This window comes from Schistocerca gregaria, chromosome 3 (assembly GCF_023897955.1).
Source record: "Schistocerca gregaria isolate iqSchGreg1 chromosome 3, iqSchGreg1.2, whole genome shotgun sequence".
Lineage (NCBI taxonomy): Eukaryota > Metazoa > Arthropoda > Insecta > Orthoptera > Acrididae > Schistocerca > Schistocerca gregaria.
The window spans coordinates 679,213,572-679,231,875 of record NC_064922.1 but is presented as its reverse complement, the minus strand read 5'-3'; the positions used below and the strand labels follow the sequence as shown (position 1 = coordinate 679,231,875).

Genomic DNA, 18,304 nt, shown 5'->3' with positions numbered 1-18,304 from the left:
CGTATTACGTACACATAATCTGCAAGGATCGTGCCGTACCATTCTTGACGGGTAGCCCAGATGCCACCATGTAAGAGTCACCGATGGTCTCCACCTTGTACACATCGTAGCACTCTATCCGAGCGTCGAACAGCTTGTAGATGGAGTTCAGGAAAGTGACAACCTGTGATAAAACAAGCGGTTCTGTAATAATAATAATACACTTATTTAGAAAGAAGTAAATTGTTTTCTGAATGACAATTTGCACGCGCACAGGGACCCACCTCAAGAGGGGTGCTGATGGCTGCTATCTCAGTGAAGCCCACGATGTCACTGAAGTACACAGTCACCGCTGCGTAAAATTCCGCCGGAACCTGCAACAGACATACCATGTATCGTAACAGCACCAGGCTTTCCTTGTCTCTATGGTCTGCATAAACATTAAAAGCTCTAGGAATGTAACGTTCTTTCGACAGATATTGTCTGACACTACCAACACCGACTTTCAGTAGTAACGAGAAGGAAAATGAACAACTAAGCTTTCCCTTTAATGGAAACCAGCTATATTTAAGCCAACTGTCCGTTTCTTCTCAGAAATGTTACGTTTTTATGTATACCATTAGGAAAGAATATCAGTAAACTTATGAAAAATGGAAGATAGAAACTCAAAATCCAAATTATCTGCCTCAGAATTAGTACTGGTGTGCAAAACGTATGAACGAAACTAACTTTCTCATGATAGGTCAATACCAAGTAGCACAGCTCTACGAAAGATTGACCATTCACCAACAAAAGAACTGCTGCAGTACAGGGTGAAAAGTATTTAAACCGACAAACTCTGGGAGGTTGTAGGCGACATCAAAACAAATATTTTTCCCTAATGTCATTTTTTTCCTATGAGGATTATTTAAATCGGTGGAGACGTATTACACTCTTCAGTTGTTGGAGGCCGTATTACGATCTTCAGTTGTAGGCAACTGCTGTCCACCAGTGTAGTAGTGCTTTGTCTCTCTTTACTAATGGAGCAATACACCTGGAGTGAGTACACTGATATGGTTGGTGCCTACTACGTAGCGCACCACAATGGACGAGCTGCACAACGGGTTTATCAACAACAATATCCTAATCGCCGTATCCCGCATCATACGACCTTTGCTGCTGTGTACCAAAGTCTTCGTGAGACCAGGTCACTTAGCAGATTATCTGGACAGGGACGCCATCGCACGGTAAGAATGCTGCAATTTGGGGAAGCTGTCTTGCAGCATGTGGAACGGGATTCTTCAGTCAGCACTCACGCAATTGCACGTAACATGGGGACGAATTAGACGAATGCAAGAACAGTCCTTCGAGGGCAATTGTTACGTTCATTTCACTTACAGCGTGTCCACAACCTGGAACCAGTTGACTATCCACCCAGAGCACAGTTTTCGCAGTGGTACCTGGAACAGCGTGAAATGCGTCCTACATTTCCATCTTCCGTGTTCTTTACTGATGAAGCAACGTTCGGGCGTGATGGAGTCTTCAACATGCACAATTCGCATGTTTGGAGTGAGGATAACCCAAACGCCACAGTTACTAGCGCTCATCAAGTGTGGTTCTTCGTTGATGTGTGGGTCGATGTTGTTGGGGACTGTTTAATTGGCCGTATCTGCTACCTAGGCCATTGAATGGCAGGCACTATTACAATTTTCTCGGCAGAGCATTTCCAGAATTGCTGGAAGACGTCCCGCTCCCTACAAGACAACGCATGTGGTCCCAACATGGCGGGGCGCCGGCACATTTCAGTCGTCGTTTGCGTCGATTCCTGGACCGACGGTTCCCAGAAACGTGGACTGGCAGAGGTGGTCCTGTACCATGGCCTGCTCGATCCCCAGATATGTCCCCTCTGGATGTTTTTGTGTGGGGAGAGATGCGCATCGTTGTTTACGCAACTCCTGTTGCATCAGAAGAGGATCTGGTTGCGCGGATAGTAGCAGCAGCAGGAACAATTTAGGATACTCTTGGGGTTTCTGCTCGTGTCAGACAGAGCATAATCTTATGGTGTGGCCTTTGTCGACGTGTCAATGGAAGCATTTTTGAAAATCTACTGCAATTGAAATTGGGTTGTGTTAATGTCTTGTCCCTTGGTCATCCAAATTGGGAAAGTGTTTGTTGGTTTAATTAATTTTTCGCCAACTAAATCTTCCTCTGCCGGTTTAAATACTCCTGATAAGAAAAAATGACATCGGGGAAAAATATTTGTTTTGATGTCCCCTACAACCTCCCAGAGTTTGTCGGTTTAAATACTTTTCACCCTGCATAGTACAGAAGATAACTGAAATTAATACGCAATGAGACAAACAGAACTAACACTTCTATTCAAAGACAATAGTGATTTACGTCGGTTCCCTGGTTATTACAAACGGTGGGCTATGGTTGCTAATGGGATGTGTGATCACCATAGACGGCAGTGCTTGCTCTTCAACACGCTTCCATGACGCGAACGGAAATGACAGTTTTATTCAAAGAAAATAAGTGCACTGAGGTGTTCGCATTTTATGTTGGTCCATGGGACATTGTAAATTGTGGAACATGGTTCTTAATAGCGTGTGTGATCATCACAGACGCAATACATGGTCTGTAACGTGCTTCCACGCTAGCCGTAAGGTTGGTAAGGAGTTATTGTTTCATTCCTCCACCAGAGTGGTTGACAACTGTTGCATGGTCGTTGGTGCACGTGGACGCGCTGCAATACCTCTCCCCAACGCATCCTCCACGTGCTCGACAGGATTTAAGTCGGGGGTTTGGTAGACTAGTCCATTCGCCGAATATGGTCTCCTTCCAAGAGCTGCGCTGTGCGATGAGGTCGCGCGTTGTCATCCACAAAGAAAGAAGTCTGGGCCGATTACACCACTGAAAAGAAGCACAAGGGAAAGGAGTACAGTGTCACAATGACGCTGGCCGACGGGTTTACCGTGTTCAAAAATGTGGACTTCAGTAAGCCAATGTAGCATTATGTCTTCCCACACCACAACACCTCGACCAGCAATCATGTTAGACAATGATCCTCGATGCGTTATGCGTTCCGATCTCTCGCAATTGAAAGGTATGCCCAGCATTGTCGAGTATTATCGTTTTGGTGGTCTACTTGTTATGGTACACTCGGAGGGGGGGCTACTGTTACATGGACGTACTGATCTCCAAATCTTTGAACTAGTTACACTTATCAGTCAACGTTACTGTGAAAGTGTACTACTTCTCCTCGTGCGTTTCATAGAGTTACGTTATTTGTCAGGAACACATCATGCGAAAATAATTTTCCACCTTAAGTTTTGCACACCGGTGATCTTTTTATTCCTTTTTCCCATACCTGCAGTCAGCATATTTTTCTAGTTATATACTAAGTCTCTGAGCAATTATTTTGCAGAAATACGCTGAAGCGGCAAGGGAACTGATATAAACATGTATATTCAATTACAGAGATATGTAAAGAGGCAGAAAACGGCGCTGCGGTTGGCAAATCCTATATAAGACAAAAAGTGTCTTGCGCACTTGTTAGATCATTTACTGCTGCTAGAATGGCAGGTTGTCACGATTTAAGAGAGTTCGAACGTGGTGTTATTGTCGGCGCACGAACGATGGGGCACAGCATCTCCGAGGTAGGGATGATGTGGGGATTTCCCCGGTACGACAATTTAAAGAGTGTACCGTATGTATCAGGAATCCGGTAAAACATCAAATCACCGGCATCGCTGCGGTGGAAAAATGGTCGTACAAAACAGCAGTAACGACGACGGAAGAGAATCGCAAATTGCTGCAGATTTCAATGGAGGGCCATCAACAAGTGTCAGCGTGCGAACCATTCAACGAAACATCATCGATATGGGCTTGCAGGGCCGAAGGCTCACTGTTGTACCCTTGATGACTGCACTACACAAGGCTTTACGCTTCACCTGGCTCCGTCATCACCGACATTGGATCGTTGATGAGTGGAAACATGTTGCCTGGTCGGAAGGGTTTCATTTCAAATTGTATTGTGTACGGGTACGGAGACAGCCTCATGAATTTATGGACCCTGCGTGTTAGCAGGGCACTGTTCAAGTTGGTGGAGGCTCTGTAATGGTGTGGGACGTGTGCAGGTGGAGTGATATGGGCCCACAAATACGTCTAGATACGACTCTGACAGGTGACACGTACGTAAGCATCCTGTCTGATCACCTGCATCCGTTCATGTCCATTGCGAATTCAGACGGACTTGGACGATTCCAACAGGAAAATGTGACACCCCTCACGTCCAGCATTGTTACAGAGTGGCTACAGGAACACTCTTCTGAGTTTAAACACTTCCACTGGCCAGCAAACTCCCCAAACATGAACATTATTGAGCATATCTGGGATGCCTTGCAACGTGCTGTTCAGAAGAGGTCTCCAATCCCTCGCACTCTTGCAGATTTATGGATAGTCCTGCAGGATTCGTGGTGTCAGTTCCCTCCAGTACTACTTCAGACATTAGTCGAATCCACGTCACGTAGTGTTGCGGCACTTCTGCGTCCTCGTGAGGGCCCTACACGATGTTAAGCAGATGTACCAGTTTCTTTGCCTCTTCAGTGTATATCGTTCCTTTTGGAAGCTACATACATTTATCGTAAGGATTGACTTTCTTCTTTTTTTAACATGTTATAAAACAGTGTTGTAATAGATTTTATGATACAATGTATCTAACTTTATGAGTCACTATTTGGCATTTATTTTAAGACGAGTTTTAAAACAACTAAGTAAGGTTGGAAGCCAGGCGAGCTGCTTACATAGCTGAAGACGCAGCGCCAACCTTGCCAGACCGTGAAGTGGACCTGTGCGGCGGCCTAGTTCACTGGCCAATCCGAGTGTGGTTTTTAAGCGGTTTTCCATGCTCGTTTAGGCAAATAATGAGATGCATCCCAATTTCCCCTTCAGGAAGTGCGATAAACTAAATTAAATAAGGACACACACAAAAAAAGTTTACATTATTTACTGAAGAAAGGTGCTTACAAAATTAGTTTAACTGTCGACAGAAAGAAAATAAATTTGGCAAATCACAGATGCTAGCTTTCACAGGACATTCAGATACTGTATTCTACACTGCGCAACAGAATTAAATCATCACTTTTTTGAAACCCTTTAATTTCCACCCGTTGCGATGCAGAAGTTTGAAATTTTGCTGAAAGGTGTGCACAGCCTCTCGCCGTAATCGTGCAAAACCGTGGCACCCTGCGACACGACACTTTCGGGCACGACAACGCTTCAAATAGCAAGGAGTCAATACGTGCGATAGAAAGGCCAGAGCTCAGAAGTTCACGTACGCTGTAGCCTGGGTTAATGATGTCACACTCGCCACTAACTTCACCACAAGCCTGTACAAGACCACCGTGGACGTTTCACGTGGTGGGAAGTTTGTCTCTCCCCATCTTACCCGCATTGTACTCCTTTTTACGCCTCTGAGATGGAGGTCAGGACCGCGACGCCCAGTGTTGAAATCACTCGGTGTTTTTATGAGAGTCCGAGGAAAACACTCCAGATACCGCCGCTTTGAATCGGTCCTAAGAGGCCTCAATGAGTGGTTGTAAGTAGGCTGTTTAGGTTTTCTTATTGGTAACGTCGCTTAGCGCTCGGTATGAAAAATCACTGGCTGTGCTGTGCGCAGTCTGTGTTTAGTTTGCATTGTTGTCTGCCATTGTAGTGTTGGGCAGCGGCAGCTGGATGCTAACAGCGCGTAGCGTTGCGCAGTTGAAGGTGAGCCGCCAGCAGTGGTGGACGTGGGGAGAGAGATGGCGGAGTTTTGAAATTTGTAAGAATTGGTGTCATGAACTGCTATATATATTATGACTAGTGAGGTAAATACATTGTTTGTTCTCTATTAAAATCTTTCATTTGCTAACTGTGCCTATCAGTAGTTAGTGCCTTCCGTAGTTTGAATCTTTTATTTAGCTGGCAGTAGTGGCGCTCGCTGTATTGCAGTAGCTTGAGTAACGAAGATTTTTGTGAGGTAAGTGATTTTTGGAATGTATAGGTTAATGTTAGTCAGGGCCATTCTTTTGTAGGGATTTTTGAAAGTCAGATTGCGTTGCGCTAAAAACTATTGTGTGTCAGTTTAAGCACAGTCGTGTAAAATTGTTCAAAGAGGACGTTTCACATAGACCAGTCTTATAAAATTGTTCTAAGGGGACGTTTCGTGGTGTAAAGGTGGCGGTGTAATGGGCGCCAATGAAACCACAGCTTTACCTGGTACGTTGATTCCAATTCATTTCGCGGTCGAAAAAAGCAGTTTGCAGTGCAGTGAGCGGCAGGAAGATATTCTTGACAAAGTTTGACACTGCTAATGCCCTCGGACGTTTCCGCACTTCTCTAAGGACATTGTGCGGCTGCTTCCCCTTAGGAGGCAGCGCGATCGCAATTTTTGCTCTTGTGCACAATCTGAAACGACTATCAGCCGTTCACAACCATTCGACGAAATTTGAACGTGATCTGTGACAGGAAAGGGTACTTGTGCATTTTCATTCCCCCTATTTCGCGTCTTCCTGTATCGTGATCACGGTTGACTTTAGGCTCTGCACATTAATGCCACCACCTTAGGCGTTTCTGAGTGGGAGCAGTGTGTCTGTAATGTTTTCCTCGGCCACTCGTAAGGAAGCCGCTTGATTTCAACCCTGGGCGTCACTCTGCTAACCACTGCAGAGGTGCCAAAAGAAGTTGCGAAATGTGGGTAAGAGGGGCTGTGACGACCTCACCATCATGTGACTTGTGCACGATGACTTTGCGCAGAATAGTGGTGAAGTTTGGTGCCAATGTGATACCATTAACCCGCCTTACACGTTCATAAACTTGTGAGCCGTGGCCTCTTTTTCGCACACGTCGACACCTTGTGATTGGAAGTATTGTCGAGCCCGAGAGCGTCGTCAGAGGCGTCACGCTATTGCACCATAAGAGAGGGGTTACTCGCACCTTTGACACAAATTTCACACTTACGGCTGCAATAGGTGGGAACTACAGCGTTTCGAACAAGTAGTCTTTTATTTGTGTTGCACAGTGTAATTACTTCCGTCCATTTCTTTCGAAGCTTTACTCTCAACGTACTTGGTTAACATAGTCAAGCACATACATTCACTTCCCATAGTGCTTTATTATTTTATGTTTCCAGTTATTTTCTGGTGGTGTCTGGAAGTTATCCGCAATATAATTCACTTAGAACACTACAAGAAGAATGATACTGCAGTAAAAGTAAAAGATAGTATTTCAGTGGAAACCTGCTCGTATAAAGAAAGGAAAATAATGGAATAATCTTTACAAGAAGATGCCGAGGGCAGTGATTGCCTCTGCTGGCAACTCCCAGCTGAGGATACGGAGCAGCACTCTTGTTCTACGAACGCAATTGAGAGTCTCGTGTTGAGCACGCGGACGCGCCTCCTACCTGTCGGGTCCTCTTGAGCTGTTGGGCGACGCTGGGCGGCAACATCTGGCACAGCAGCATGTCGCTGATCCGCTTCTCGCGCTTCAGTTCGCGCGCCTTCTGCGCCAGGTGCGTCGAGTACATCTGGAACAGGACAGTGCCGCGGGAAGCCAGTGGCGAAAACTTGGTAGTTATCTCTGCAAACGGCTCCATTATTCTGCACTGCTGGCCAGCCAAATCCAACACCACTAAGGATACTAGGTAACTAAAATTTATTTATAGTTTGTATACAGGGTGAGTCAGCTGCCCCTACGAATGTCGTTTTATGCAACCCGCAATGTTATACCTGGCCTTCAGAAACCACCTGCGAGATTCTCATATTCTATCGCACGCTACGCTCGAACTACACTCTGGCCATTGAAATTGCTACACCACGAAGAAATGGGGATGATAAACGGCTAATCATTGGACAAATATATTATGCTAGAACTGACATGTGATTACATTTTCACGCAATTTGGGTGCATAGATCCTGAGAAATCAGTACCCAGAACAACCACCTCTAGCCGTAATAACGGTCTTGATATGCCTGGGTATTGAGTCCAACAGAGCTTGTATGGCGTGTATAGGTACAGCTGCACATACAGCTTCAACGCGATACCACAGCTCATTAGAGTAGTGACTGGCGTATTGTGACGAGCTAGTTGCTCGGCCACCATTGACCAGACGTTTTCAATTGGTGAGAGATCTGGAGAATGTGCTGGCCAGGCAGCACTCCAACATTTTCTGTATCCAGCAAGGCCCGTACACGACCTGCAACATGCGATTGTGCATTATCCTGCTGAAATGAACGGTTTCGCAGTGATCGAATGAAGGGTAGAGCCACGGGTCGTAACACATCTGAAATGTAACGTCCAAAGTGCCGTCAATGGGAACAAGAGGTGATCGAGAAGTGTAACCAATGGCAACCCATACCATCACGCTGGGTGATACGCCAGTATGTCGATGACGAACACATCCTTCCAACGTGCGTTTACCGCGATATCACCAAACACGGATGCGACCATCATGATGCTGTAAACATAACCTGGAGTCATCCGAAAAAAATGACGTTTTGCCATTCGTGCACCCAGGCTCGTCGTTGAGTACACTATCGCAGGCGCTCCTGTCTGTGATGCAGCGTCAAGGGTAACCGCAGCCATGGCCTCCGAGCTCATAGTCCCTGCTACTGCAAACGTCGTCGAACTGTTCGTGCAGATGGTTGTTGTCTTGCAAACGTCCCCATCTGTTGTCTCAGGGATCGAGACGTAGGTGCACGATCCGTTACAGCGATGCGGATAAGGTGCCTGTTATCTCGACTGCTAGTGATACGAGGCCCATTAGGATACAGCATAGCGTTCCGTATTACCCTCCTTGACCCACCGATTCCGTATTCTGTTAACAGTCATTGGATCTCGACCAATACGAGCAGCAATGTCGCGAATACGATAAACCGCAATCGCGATTGGCTACAATCCGACCTCTATCAAAGTCGGAAACCTGATGGTACGCATTTCTCCTCCTTACACGAGGCATCACTACAACGTTTCATCAGGCAACGCCGGTCAACTGCTGTTTGTGTATGAGAAACCGGTTGTAAACTTTCCTCATGTCAGCACATTGTAGGCGTCGCCACCGGCGCCAACCTTGTGTGAATGCTCTGAAAAGCTAATCATTTGCTTATCACAGCAGCGTCTTGCTGTTAGTTAAATTTTGCGTCTGTGGTGTAGCAATTTTAATGGCCGGTATTGTATTAGCATTTGAGCCATGTCGGCTCGCGGGTTCAAGGTCGACATCGACACCGCTGCGCAACGCCAACTTTGTGTAACATATGTCTGCGGCACCTTTTGTAGCTATAAACCGAAGGTGATGGATTAGTGTGACTTGAGCAGACGTACGGGAGGCCTTGCAGTCATATGCGCAAAGCGTACCATCGAATCAGTGTGTCTGAGAAAGGGCGCATTGCAGGACAGATCTGGCCCCTCCTCGGCTCTGACGCATCAGTGGAGCAGTGAAAAACATAATATACTACCAGCGGTGGCAGTCCGTCGCCATTTATTACGGTATCGGTTACGTGCGCGTCGTCCACTTCTTCACTTACCTTTGAAATATGTGTAGAAACGTGCTGGGCGACAATGGTGTATGGAACGACGTCACTGGTGACAGAAATGGTATCAGACAGTGTTTTCGGACGAATCCAGGTTCTGTTTGTTTGAAAATGAAGGCCACATTTTGTTTCACCGCAGACAGGGGAATCTGCATCACAGTGACTGCATTCTGTTTGTTTGAAAATGAAGGCCACATTTTGTCTCACCGCAGACAGGGGAATCGGCATCACAGTGACTGCCTTCGGAGAAGAAAAAAATGGTTCAAATGGCTCTGAGCACTATGGGACTTAACTGCTGTGGTCATCAGTCCCCTAGAACTTAGAACTACTTAAACGTAACTAACCTGAGGACATCACACACATCCATGCCCGAGGCAGGATTCGAACCTGCGACCGTAGCAGTCTCACGGTTCCGGACTGCGCGCCTAGAACCGCGAGACCACCGCGGCCGGCTTTCGGAGAAGACATACAGCGCCAACTCAAGGCGTTATGATGCGGGGTTTATGCTGGCTACAAACACAAATTACAGTTAGTCTGTGTCCAGGTCCTGTGACACTCATGCTAATGACATGCTACGACCCATAACCATACCAGTTCTGCACAACAACCTAGATGCCAGTTTTCAGTAAGACAATGCACGAGCACATGATGCTGCACGAAAACGTCCCTTCTTGGTGCCAAAGATTATCATCCTTTTGACTTGGCCCGCCAGATCACCAGACTTGTCGCCAATCGAAAATGTGTGGGATATGGTGAAATGACGGGCATAGCGCTGTCACCCAATGCCAACCACCACCACGATGAACTTTAGAACCAGGTGAATGAAGCGTGGATGACTATACCACATGACGCCATTTTCGCCTTATACGCGTCGATGCTGTCATGAAAGGAACAAGTTAGCAGGGCCCATGGCGGAGGCTGTGCCTACTAGGCAGCAGGACATAGGCTGAACAGAGGTGATGAAATGCTAATCATTTCTGCACTGAATGTGTTTAGTTTTTTTTTTCTGAACATGCGTGTGTATAGAGAAGGAGGAGAAACATACATTATTAAAAAATATCTTATTAAAAGGATATCCCTTGTGAGTGCTGCAATCGTATTAAAACACGAAAGATCCAGCAAGTTTAAAAAGCTCCTAGGTTAGAACGTAAATTATTCTGTTCCACTCAGCAACCCGTTTTTCACAGTAAGCAGATTCTGGCACATTGTCGACGAGGGAAACGCCCGATCGCATGCCCCTCAGGTTTAGTAGTAAGATGGATCAGAGGATTCCCGTCGAAAACTTAACATAGTCAAGCATGAGAACAGGAAGATGTGCTGAACTGTGAAAAAAGAAGCAATATCGGAACAGTGAACGGTCCAAGCTTACCATGTCTGCACAAAGCAAATCTGAATAGTCGAAGTTATGGGGTCAAGCTGTTAGACAGCAATCCGGCCGGAATGGCCAAGCGGTTCTAGGCGCTTCAGTCTGGAACCGCGCGACCGCTACGGTCGAAGATTCAAATCCTGCCTCGGGCATGGATGTGTGCGATGTCCTTAGGTTCGTTAGGTTTGAGTAGTTCTAAGTTCTAAGGGACTGATGACCTCAGCAGTTAAGTCCCACAGTGCTCAGAGCCATTTGAACCATTTGTTGGACGGCAAAGGGAGAGATTCGTGTTCAAATCTCCCTTGTGCTTAAACCTATTTTTTACGATGTTATGAATTGCGTGCCTGATCATTGACATGTCTGTCCACTGTATATAAATTTGTGTCTGTGTCGTGTTGTAACGTCCGTTTGCAACAGCGAGGTGTAAGGAAGGGAGCTCTAGACGTATGTACTTCCCATTTGTTCTACACAAGTACCACATGTTTCAACGGCTGCGTTACGCTTCGGAAGTTTTGACTTTTTGAAATCCTTTGTTGTGGCATAGTTGACACCCTATTTTAGTTGTTGTCATTTCTGTGAGAGGCCTATGCCGCAGCTCGCCTGTTCTCACTGTTCATCACGTTTACTTGGACGGCCGCTGTGGTCGGGCGGTTCTAGGCGCTTAGGTCCGGAACCGCGCGACTGCTACGTCGCAGGTTCGAATCCAGCCTCGGGCATGGATGTGTGTGATGTCCTTCGGTTAATTAGGTTTAAGTAGTTCTAAATTCTAGGGGACCGATGACCTCAGATGTTAAGTCCCATAGTGCTCAGAGCCATATGAACCATTTTTTTTGAATATTTACTTGCGACTGTAATATATTCTTACCACAAGACTCATATTCCATAACCACAGTATAGTATGACAACTGCCAAGACAACAGAAAGAGAGGAGATCACGTCAATGACCGGACGGACAGTTCAGAATATTGCGAAAACGAAGGGATACGAGGAAAATTTGTACACAGGTCCCCCACTTCGCTGTTCTATACCATGACCACACAGCCAGAACGCTGTGAATCTGAGTCCACTGAGTATTGCACTTCGTAATCTAGGACGGTTCACTGCTCCTATTTTTTCTTTTCTTTTCACTGATAAGTAGAGCTTCTTCCTATGTTAATGCTTGATCTACGTTCAGTTTTTGACGGGCTATCCACTGGGCCACTTCACCACTAAATCTGAGGAGGGGGGGGGGGGGTGCAATGGGGAGTTACCCTTGCAAGCGGTGTCAGTGTCGTGAGGCAACCTAGCTGAAACTGTGTAGTGGCTCCAGCGTTATGGACGAGCTCGATGATCACAGAGACTCACCTGTAGAGTGGTGATGTTGTCGTGAACGAGTACAATCTGTATAGAGGCAGTTTTGTTGTAGATGAACAAGATGACTGTGGAGACTTACCTGTGCAATAGCGATGGCGATGAGGATGAGCAGGCTGATGAGGGACACACACATGTCTAGTGGCGACGGCGTTGTGGACGAGAACTGTGATGACAGAAACTCACCTGTCTAGTGGCGACGGCGTTGTGGACGAGAGCTGTGATCACAGAGACTCACCTGTCTAGTGGCGACGGCGTTGTGGACGAGAGCTGTGATGACAGAGACTCACCTGTCTAGTGGCGACGGCGTTGTGGACGAGAGCTGTGATGACAGAGACTCACCTGTATAGTGGCGACGGCGTTGTGGACGAGAGCTGTGATGACAGAGACTCACCTGTCTAGTGGGGACGGCATTGTGGATGAGAGCTGTGATGACAGAGACTGCCCTGTATAGTGGCGACGGCGTTGTGGACGAGAGATGTGATGACAGAGACTCACCTGTATAGTGGCAACGGCGTTGTGGACGAGAGCTGTGATGACAAAAACTCACCTGTCTAGTGGCGACGGCATTGTGGACGAGAGCTGTGATGACAGAGACACACCTGTCTAGTGGCGACGGCATTGTGGACGAGAGCTGTGATGACAGAGACTCACCTGTCTAGTGGCGACGGCGTTGTGGACGAGAGCTGTGATGACAGAGACTAACCTGTCTAGTGGCGACGGCGTTGTGGACGAGAGCTGTGATCACCTGTATAGTGGCGACGGCATTGTGGACGAGACCTGTGATGACAAAAACTTACCTGTCTAGTGGCGACGGCATTGTGGACGAGAGGTGTGATGACAGAGACTCACCTGTCTAGTGGCGACGGCATTGTGGACGAGAGCTGTGATGACAGAGACACACCTGTCTAGTGGCGACGGCGTTGTGGACGAGAGCTATGATCACCTGTATAGTGGCGACGGCGTTGTGGACGAGAGCTGTGATGACAAAAACTTACCTGTCTAGTGGCGACGGCATTGTGGACGAGAGCTGTGATGACAGAGACTCACCTGTCTAGTGGCGACGGCGTTGTGGACGAGAGCTGTGATGACAGAGACTCACCTGTCTTGTGGCGACGGCGTTGTGGACGAGAGCTGTGATGACAGAGACTCACCTGTCTAGTGGCGACGGCGTTGTGGACGAGAGCTGTGATGACAGAGACACACCTGTCTAGTGGCGACGGCGTTGTGGACGAGAGCTATGATCACCTGTATAGTGGCGACGGCGTTGTGGACAAGAGCTGTGATGACAAAAACTTACCTGTCTAGTGGCGACGGCATTGTGGACGGGAGCTGTGATGACAGAGACTCACCTGTCTAGTGGCGACGGCGTTGTGGACGAGAGCTGTGATGACAGAGACACACCTGTCTAGTGGCGACGGCGTTGTGGACGAGAGCTGTGATGACAGAGACTCACCTGTATAGTGGCGATGGCGTTGTGGACGAGAGCTGTGATGACAGAGACTCACCTGTCTAGTGGCGACGGCGTTGTGGACGAGAGCTGTGATGACAGAGACTCACCTGTATAGTGGCGACGGCGTTGTGGACGAGAGCTGTGATGACAGAGACTCACCTGTCTAGTGGGGACGGCATTGTGGATGAGAGCTGTGATGACAGAGACTCACATGTATAGTGGCGACGGCGTTGTGGACGAGAGATGTGATGACAGAGACTCACCTGTATAGTGGCGAAGGCGTTGTGGACGAGAGCTGTGATGACAAAAACTCACCTGTCTAGTGGCGACGGCATTGTGGACGAGAGCTGTGATGACAGAGACACACCTGTCTAGTGGCGACGGCATTGTGGACGAGAGCTGTGATGACAGAGACTCACCTGTCTAGTGGCGACGGCGTTGTGGACGAGAGCTGTGATGACAGAGACTCACCTGTCTAGTGGCGACGGCGTTGTGGACGAGAGCTGTGATCACCTGTATAGTGGCGACGGCATTGTGGACGAGACCTGTGATGACATAACTTACCTGTCTAGTGGCGACGGCATTGTGGACGAGAGGTGTGATGACAGAGACACACCTGTCTAGTGGCGACGGAATTGTGGACGAGAGCTGTGATGACAGAGACACACCTGTCTAGTGACGACGGCATTGTGGACGAGAGCTGTGATGACAGAGACTCACCTGTCTAGTGGCGACGGCGTTGTGGACGAGAGCTGTGATCACCTGTATAGTGGCGACGGCATTGTGGACGAGACCTGTGATGACATAACTTACCTGTCTAGTGGCGACGGCATTGTGGACGAGAGGTGTGATGACAGAGACTCACCTGTCTAGTGGCGACGGCATTGTGGACGAGAGCTGTGATGACAGAGACACACCTGTCTAGTGGCGACGGCGTTGTGGACGAGAGCTATGATCACCTGTATAGTGGCGACGGCGTTGTGGACGAGAGCTGTGATGACAAAAACTTACCTGTCTAGTGGCGACGGCATTGTGGACGAGAGCTGTGATGACAGAGACTCACCTGTCTAGTGGCGACGGCGTTGTGGACGAGAGCTGTGATGACAGAGACTCACCTGTCTTGTGGCGACGTCGTTGTGGGCGAGAGCTGTGATGACAGAGACTCACCTGTCTAGTGGCGACGGCGTTGTGGACGAGAGCTGTGATGACAGAGACACACCTGTCTAGTGGCGACGGCGTTGTGGACGAGAGCTATGATCACCTGTATAGTGGCGACGGCGTTGTGGACAAGAGCTGTGATGACAAAAACTTACCTGTCTAGTGGCGACGGCGTTGTGGACGAGAGCTGTGATGACAGAGACTCACCTGTATAGTGGCGATGGCGTTGTGGACGAGAGCTGTGATGACAGAGACTCACCTGTCTAGTGGCGACGGCGTTGTGGACGAGAGCTATGATGACAGAGACACACCTGTCTAGTGGCGACGGAATTGTGGACGAGAGCTGTGATGACAGAGACACACCTGTCTAGTGACGACGGCATTGTGGACGAGAGCTGTGATGACAGAGACACACCTGTCTAGTGGCGACGGCGTTGTGGACGAGAGCTGTGATGACAGAGACAGACCTGTCTAGTGGCGACGGCGTTGTGGACGAGAGCTGTGATGACAGAGACTCACCTGTCTAGTGGCGACGGCGTTGTGGACGAGAGCTGTGATGACAGAGACTCACCTGTATAGTGGCGACGGCGTTGTGGACGAGATCTGTGATGACAGAGACTCACCTGTCTAGTGGCGACAGCATTGTGGACGAGAGCTGTGATGACAGAGACTCACCTGTATAGTGGCGACGGCGTTGCGTACGAGCACGATGATGACGGGGGAGACCATGAGCACGAGCACCAGCAGCGCGATGCCGTATGCCTCCTTGCGGTTGGCGTCCGAAATGCTCATCCCCACGTATTGCCTGTGGATGCGTGTGTCAGTACACCTCACTGCTTAGACGGCATGGGCAAGTGCACATAAACATTCTGCTGTGCGAATGGAAATTTAGATAGTGAACTGGTACCGCAACAGCACTAATATTATCAGTTTTGCTAACTTTATCATGACCGTACGTTTAAGTACTTTTTGTGTTATTTCCAGAGTTACGAAGCATATGTCCTGTTGGTATTGTATTGAAGGTTATCCTGCAAATTTATCCCCGCTAAAAGCATTGTAGCACTAAAGAAAGTAAAAAGTTACATAATTCTAAATATCGAAAAAAGTGACAAAATATCAGAGAATTGGTCTGCAGTATAATGTTTTAACAATTGTACTGCCGAGCACAATCATTTTCATCGGTTCACAGATCTCAGGTTCCTATGATCACTTGTCATTTTCATATTTCTGTATAATAAACAATGTTCTGTAACATCTTGGGCATGCTCAAATCATCTGCTATAACAATCGGGCATGGCTCCAATTCTTATTTGAGGGCATGGTTAATGCCCCAGTGTCTGTTAGCTACTTACTGTTTACCAAGCTATCCACATCCTGACTACATTATGCGGTATATCACTACTGTATTCAGTTTTCTCGTATACAAAAATATTATAAAACATTTTGCTAAACTATTTTGTCAGCATTCAAACTACATCTTTAGAAGCTTTGACTTGCGCATATAGAAGATGTTACGAAAAGTTGGTTGTTATACGATATCTAAAGATGACACTGGTGATGGAAAACGGGCAGTTGTGGGCAAATGAAGGTACTGCGTCAGGCAATAAAATCGTTGAAAACAATTCACAGTACCAACTTGGATTAACGGGGAAGATAGAAGAGATTCAAATAAGAACCACGATTCGTCATGGGTCTGTTTAATCAGCGTGACAAAAGGGCTCAGCAAACTGCAGTGTGGCCCGCTATTGCGCATCACAGGGAACCCCACAGAATTCCAAGAGCCACATTTCAGAATGAATCCGTGTACATACTACTTCCCTCGACATATTGTTCGCATCATCAATACCGAAATTAGGCTGAATACAGTGCTTTATAAACAGTGGTTCTCCCACGTACCGTCCAAGAACTTAATAAGGTGAGGGTGGAAAGAGGTGGGTTGTTGTTGTAGAATACTGCTGTAAATGTAAACCTAAAGATGCCAAAGTTTCATTTGACGACATTTTGCTGTATAGCGTGAGTCACTAACTATTGCCGCCTAGAATAACTCCGAAAGTATGATAGTAGCTGGAAAGCTTGTGGCACAAGAATTGCGTGGGACAACGGTGGCTATAATATAACGTTGGTTTTTTGTTGCTAGGTGGGGTCGCGGTAGAGATATGAAGGTGAACTTTGTTTTTTTGTTTTGTTTTTTTTTTTTAAATGCTATGCTATAGCTTGGTACTTATTTTCTGATAGCGGCTATCGAGACGAATCGAATGATGTGTAACAGTAAGGTCTTTGAAGGTGAACAAAGGTCATAAAGGTGGTATGAACGTCTATTTACAGAAGGTGTTCTAAGTGATGACCATTGGTATCAATGCAGTGCTGCAATCTTCGTATCATGGACCGAGTTGTATTCCTTATCACGTCGGCGCTTATCGAAGCACGTGCATTGACAATTCTTCTCGTATATCGTGCAAATAGTAAATATTCGCTGAATGCGGCATATCCATCTAACGTGCCATTGACATGTCAAATACCAGTCGATGGTTTCGCAATAAAACACTATCAGGAGCGCTAAGATTAGTAACGTCGAATCAAGCGAATGTGAATGATGTATTACTTCGAAGAACAACTCAATATCCTTCTCATTTACGGAGAATGCCAACGAAATTCAGTGAGAACTAGAGACTTATACACTGAAAGATATCCTCCACATACTCACCGTACACGTCGTACATTTAAACATGTGTATGATAAATTGAGAACAAATGGATCTTTATCGCATCGCAAACATATCCGGCAAAGGAAAGCTAGTAACGAGGAAACGGATATTGGTACTCTTGCCACTGCGAATCGAGATCCTTGCGTTAGTTAGCGTCAGATTGCAAGGGTATCTTGCATGAGTCAAAGTAGTGTTTTCGCGTTCTGCATTGCCATACATATCATTGTTACCAGATCAGTGACCACCAAGATTAACTGGTACGGATTGTATGCATCGCATTGAATTCTGCTGATGGGCTCGACTTCAGATTAAGAGGGATGACACATTTATTAATTTCATTTTCTTTACTGACGAGGCTACATTCACAAACTATGGAAATGTTAATTTGTATAACATGCATTATTGGGCAACTGAAAACCCATGTTGCCTGCGGCAAGTTGCACATCAAAAACCATTGTCGGTGAATGTATGATGTGGGATTCTGGATGACAGAATTATAAGGCCCTGTATCATTGAAGGAAATCTTAATGGTATAAAGTACACCACATTCCTGCAAGTAACATTAGGTCTGTTATTGGAAGAAATACGTTTAGGAACAAGGAAAAGAATGTGGGTTCAAGACGATGGCTGTACGGCACATTTTTCGTTGATGGCTAGAAGTAAGTTGCAGCGACAATTCCCAAATCGTTGGATTGGAAGCGGATTCTCAATAATGTGTTTACTCCAACTTTAAGTTCAAACTACAT

The 18,304-nt window shown here is 46.9% G+C and overlaps 1 protein-coding gene across 1 annotated transcript in view; it reads right to left on the bottom strand.

Moving 5' to 3' along the window:
• The window catches only part of LOC126354404 (uncharacterized), a 356,054-nt gene that overhangs the window by 74,578 nt on the left and 263,172 nt on the right, over positions 1–18,304 (bottom strand). The window contains exons 7-10 of the mRNA XM_050004016.1: positions 15,530–15,659; positions 7,403–7,525; positions 264–353; positions 40–163 (exon numbers count right to left, since the gene is read on the bottom strand). Of these exons, the coding sequence (XP_049859973.1) occupies positions 40–163; positions 264–353; positions 7,403–7,525; positions 15,530–15,659 (467 nt within the window). The remainder of the gene's footprint in view (positions 1–39; positions 164–263; positions 354–7,402; positions 7,526–15,529; positions 15,660–18,304) is intronic.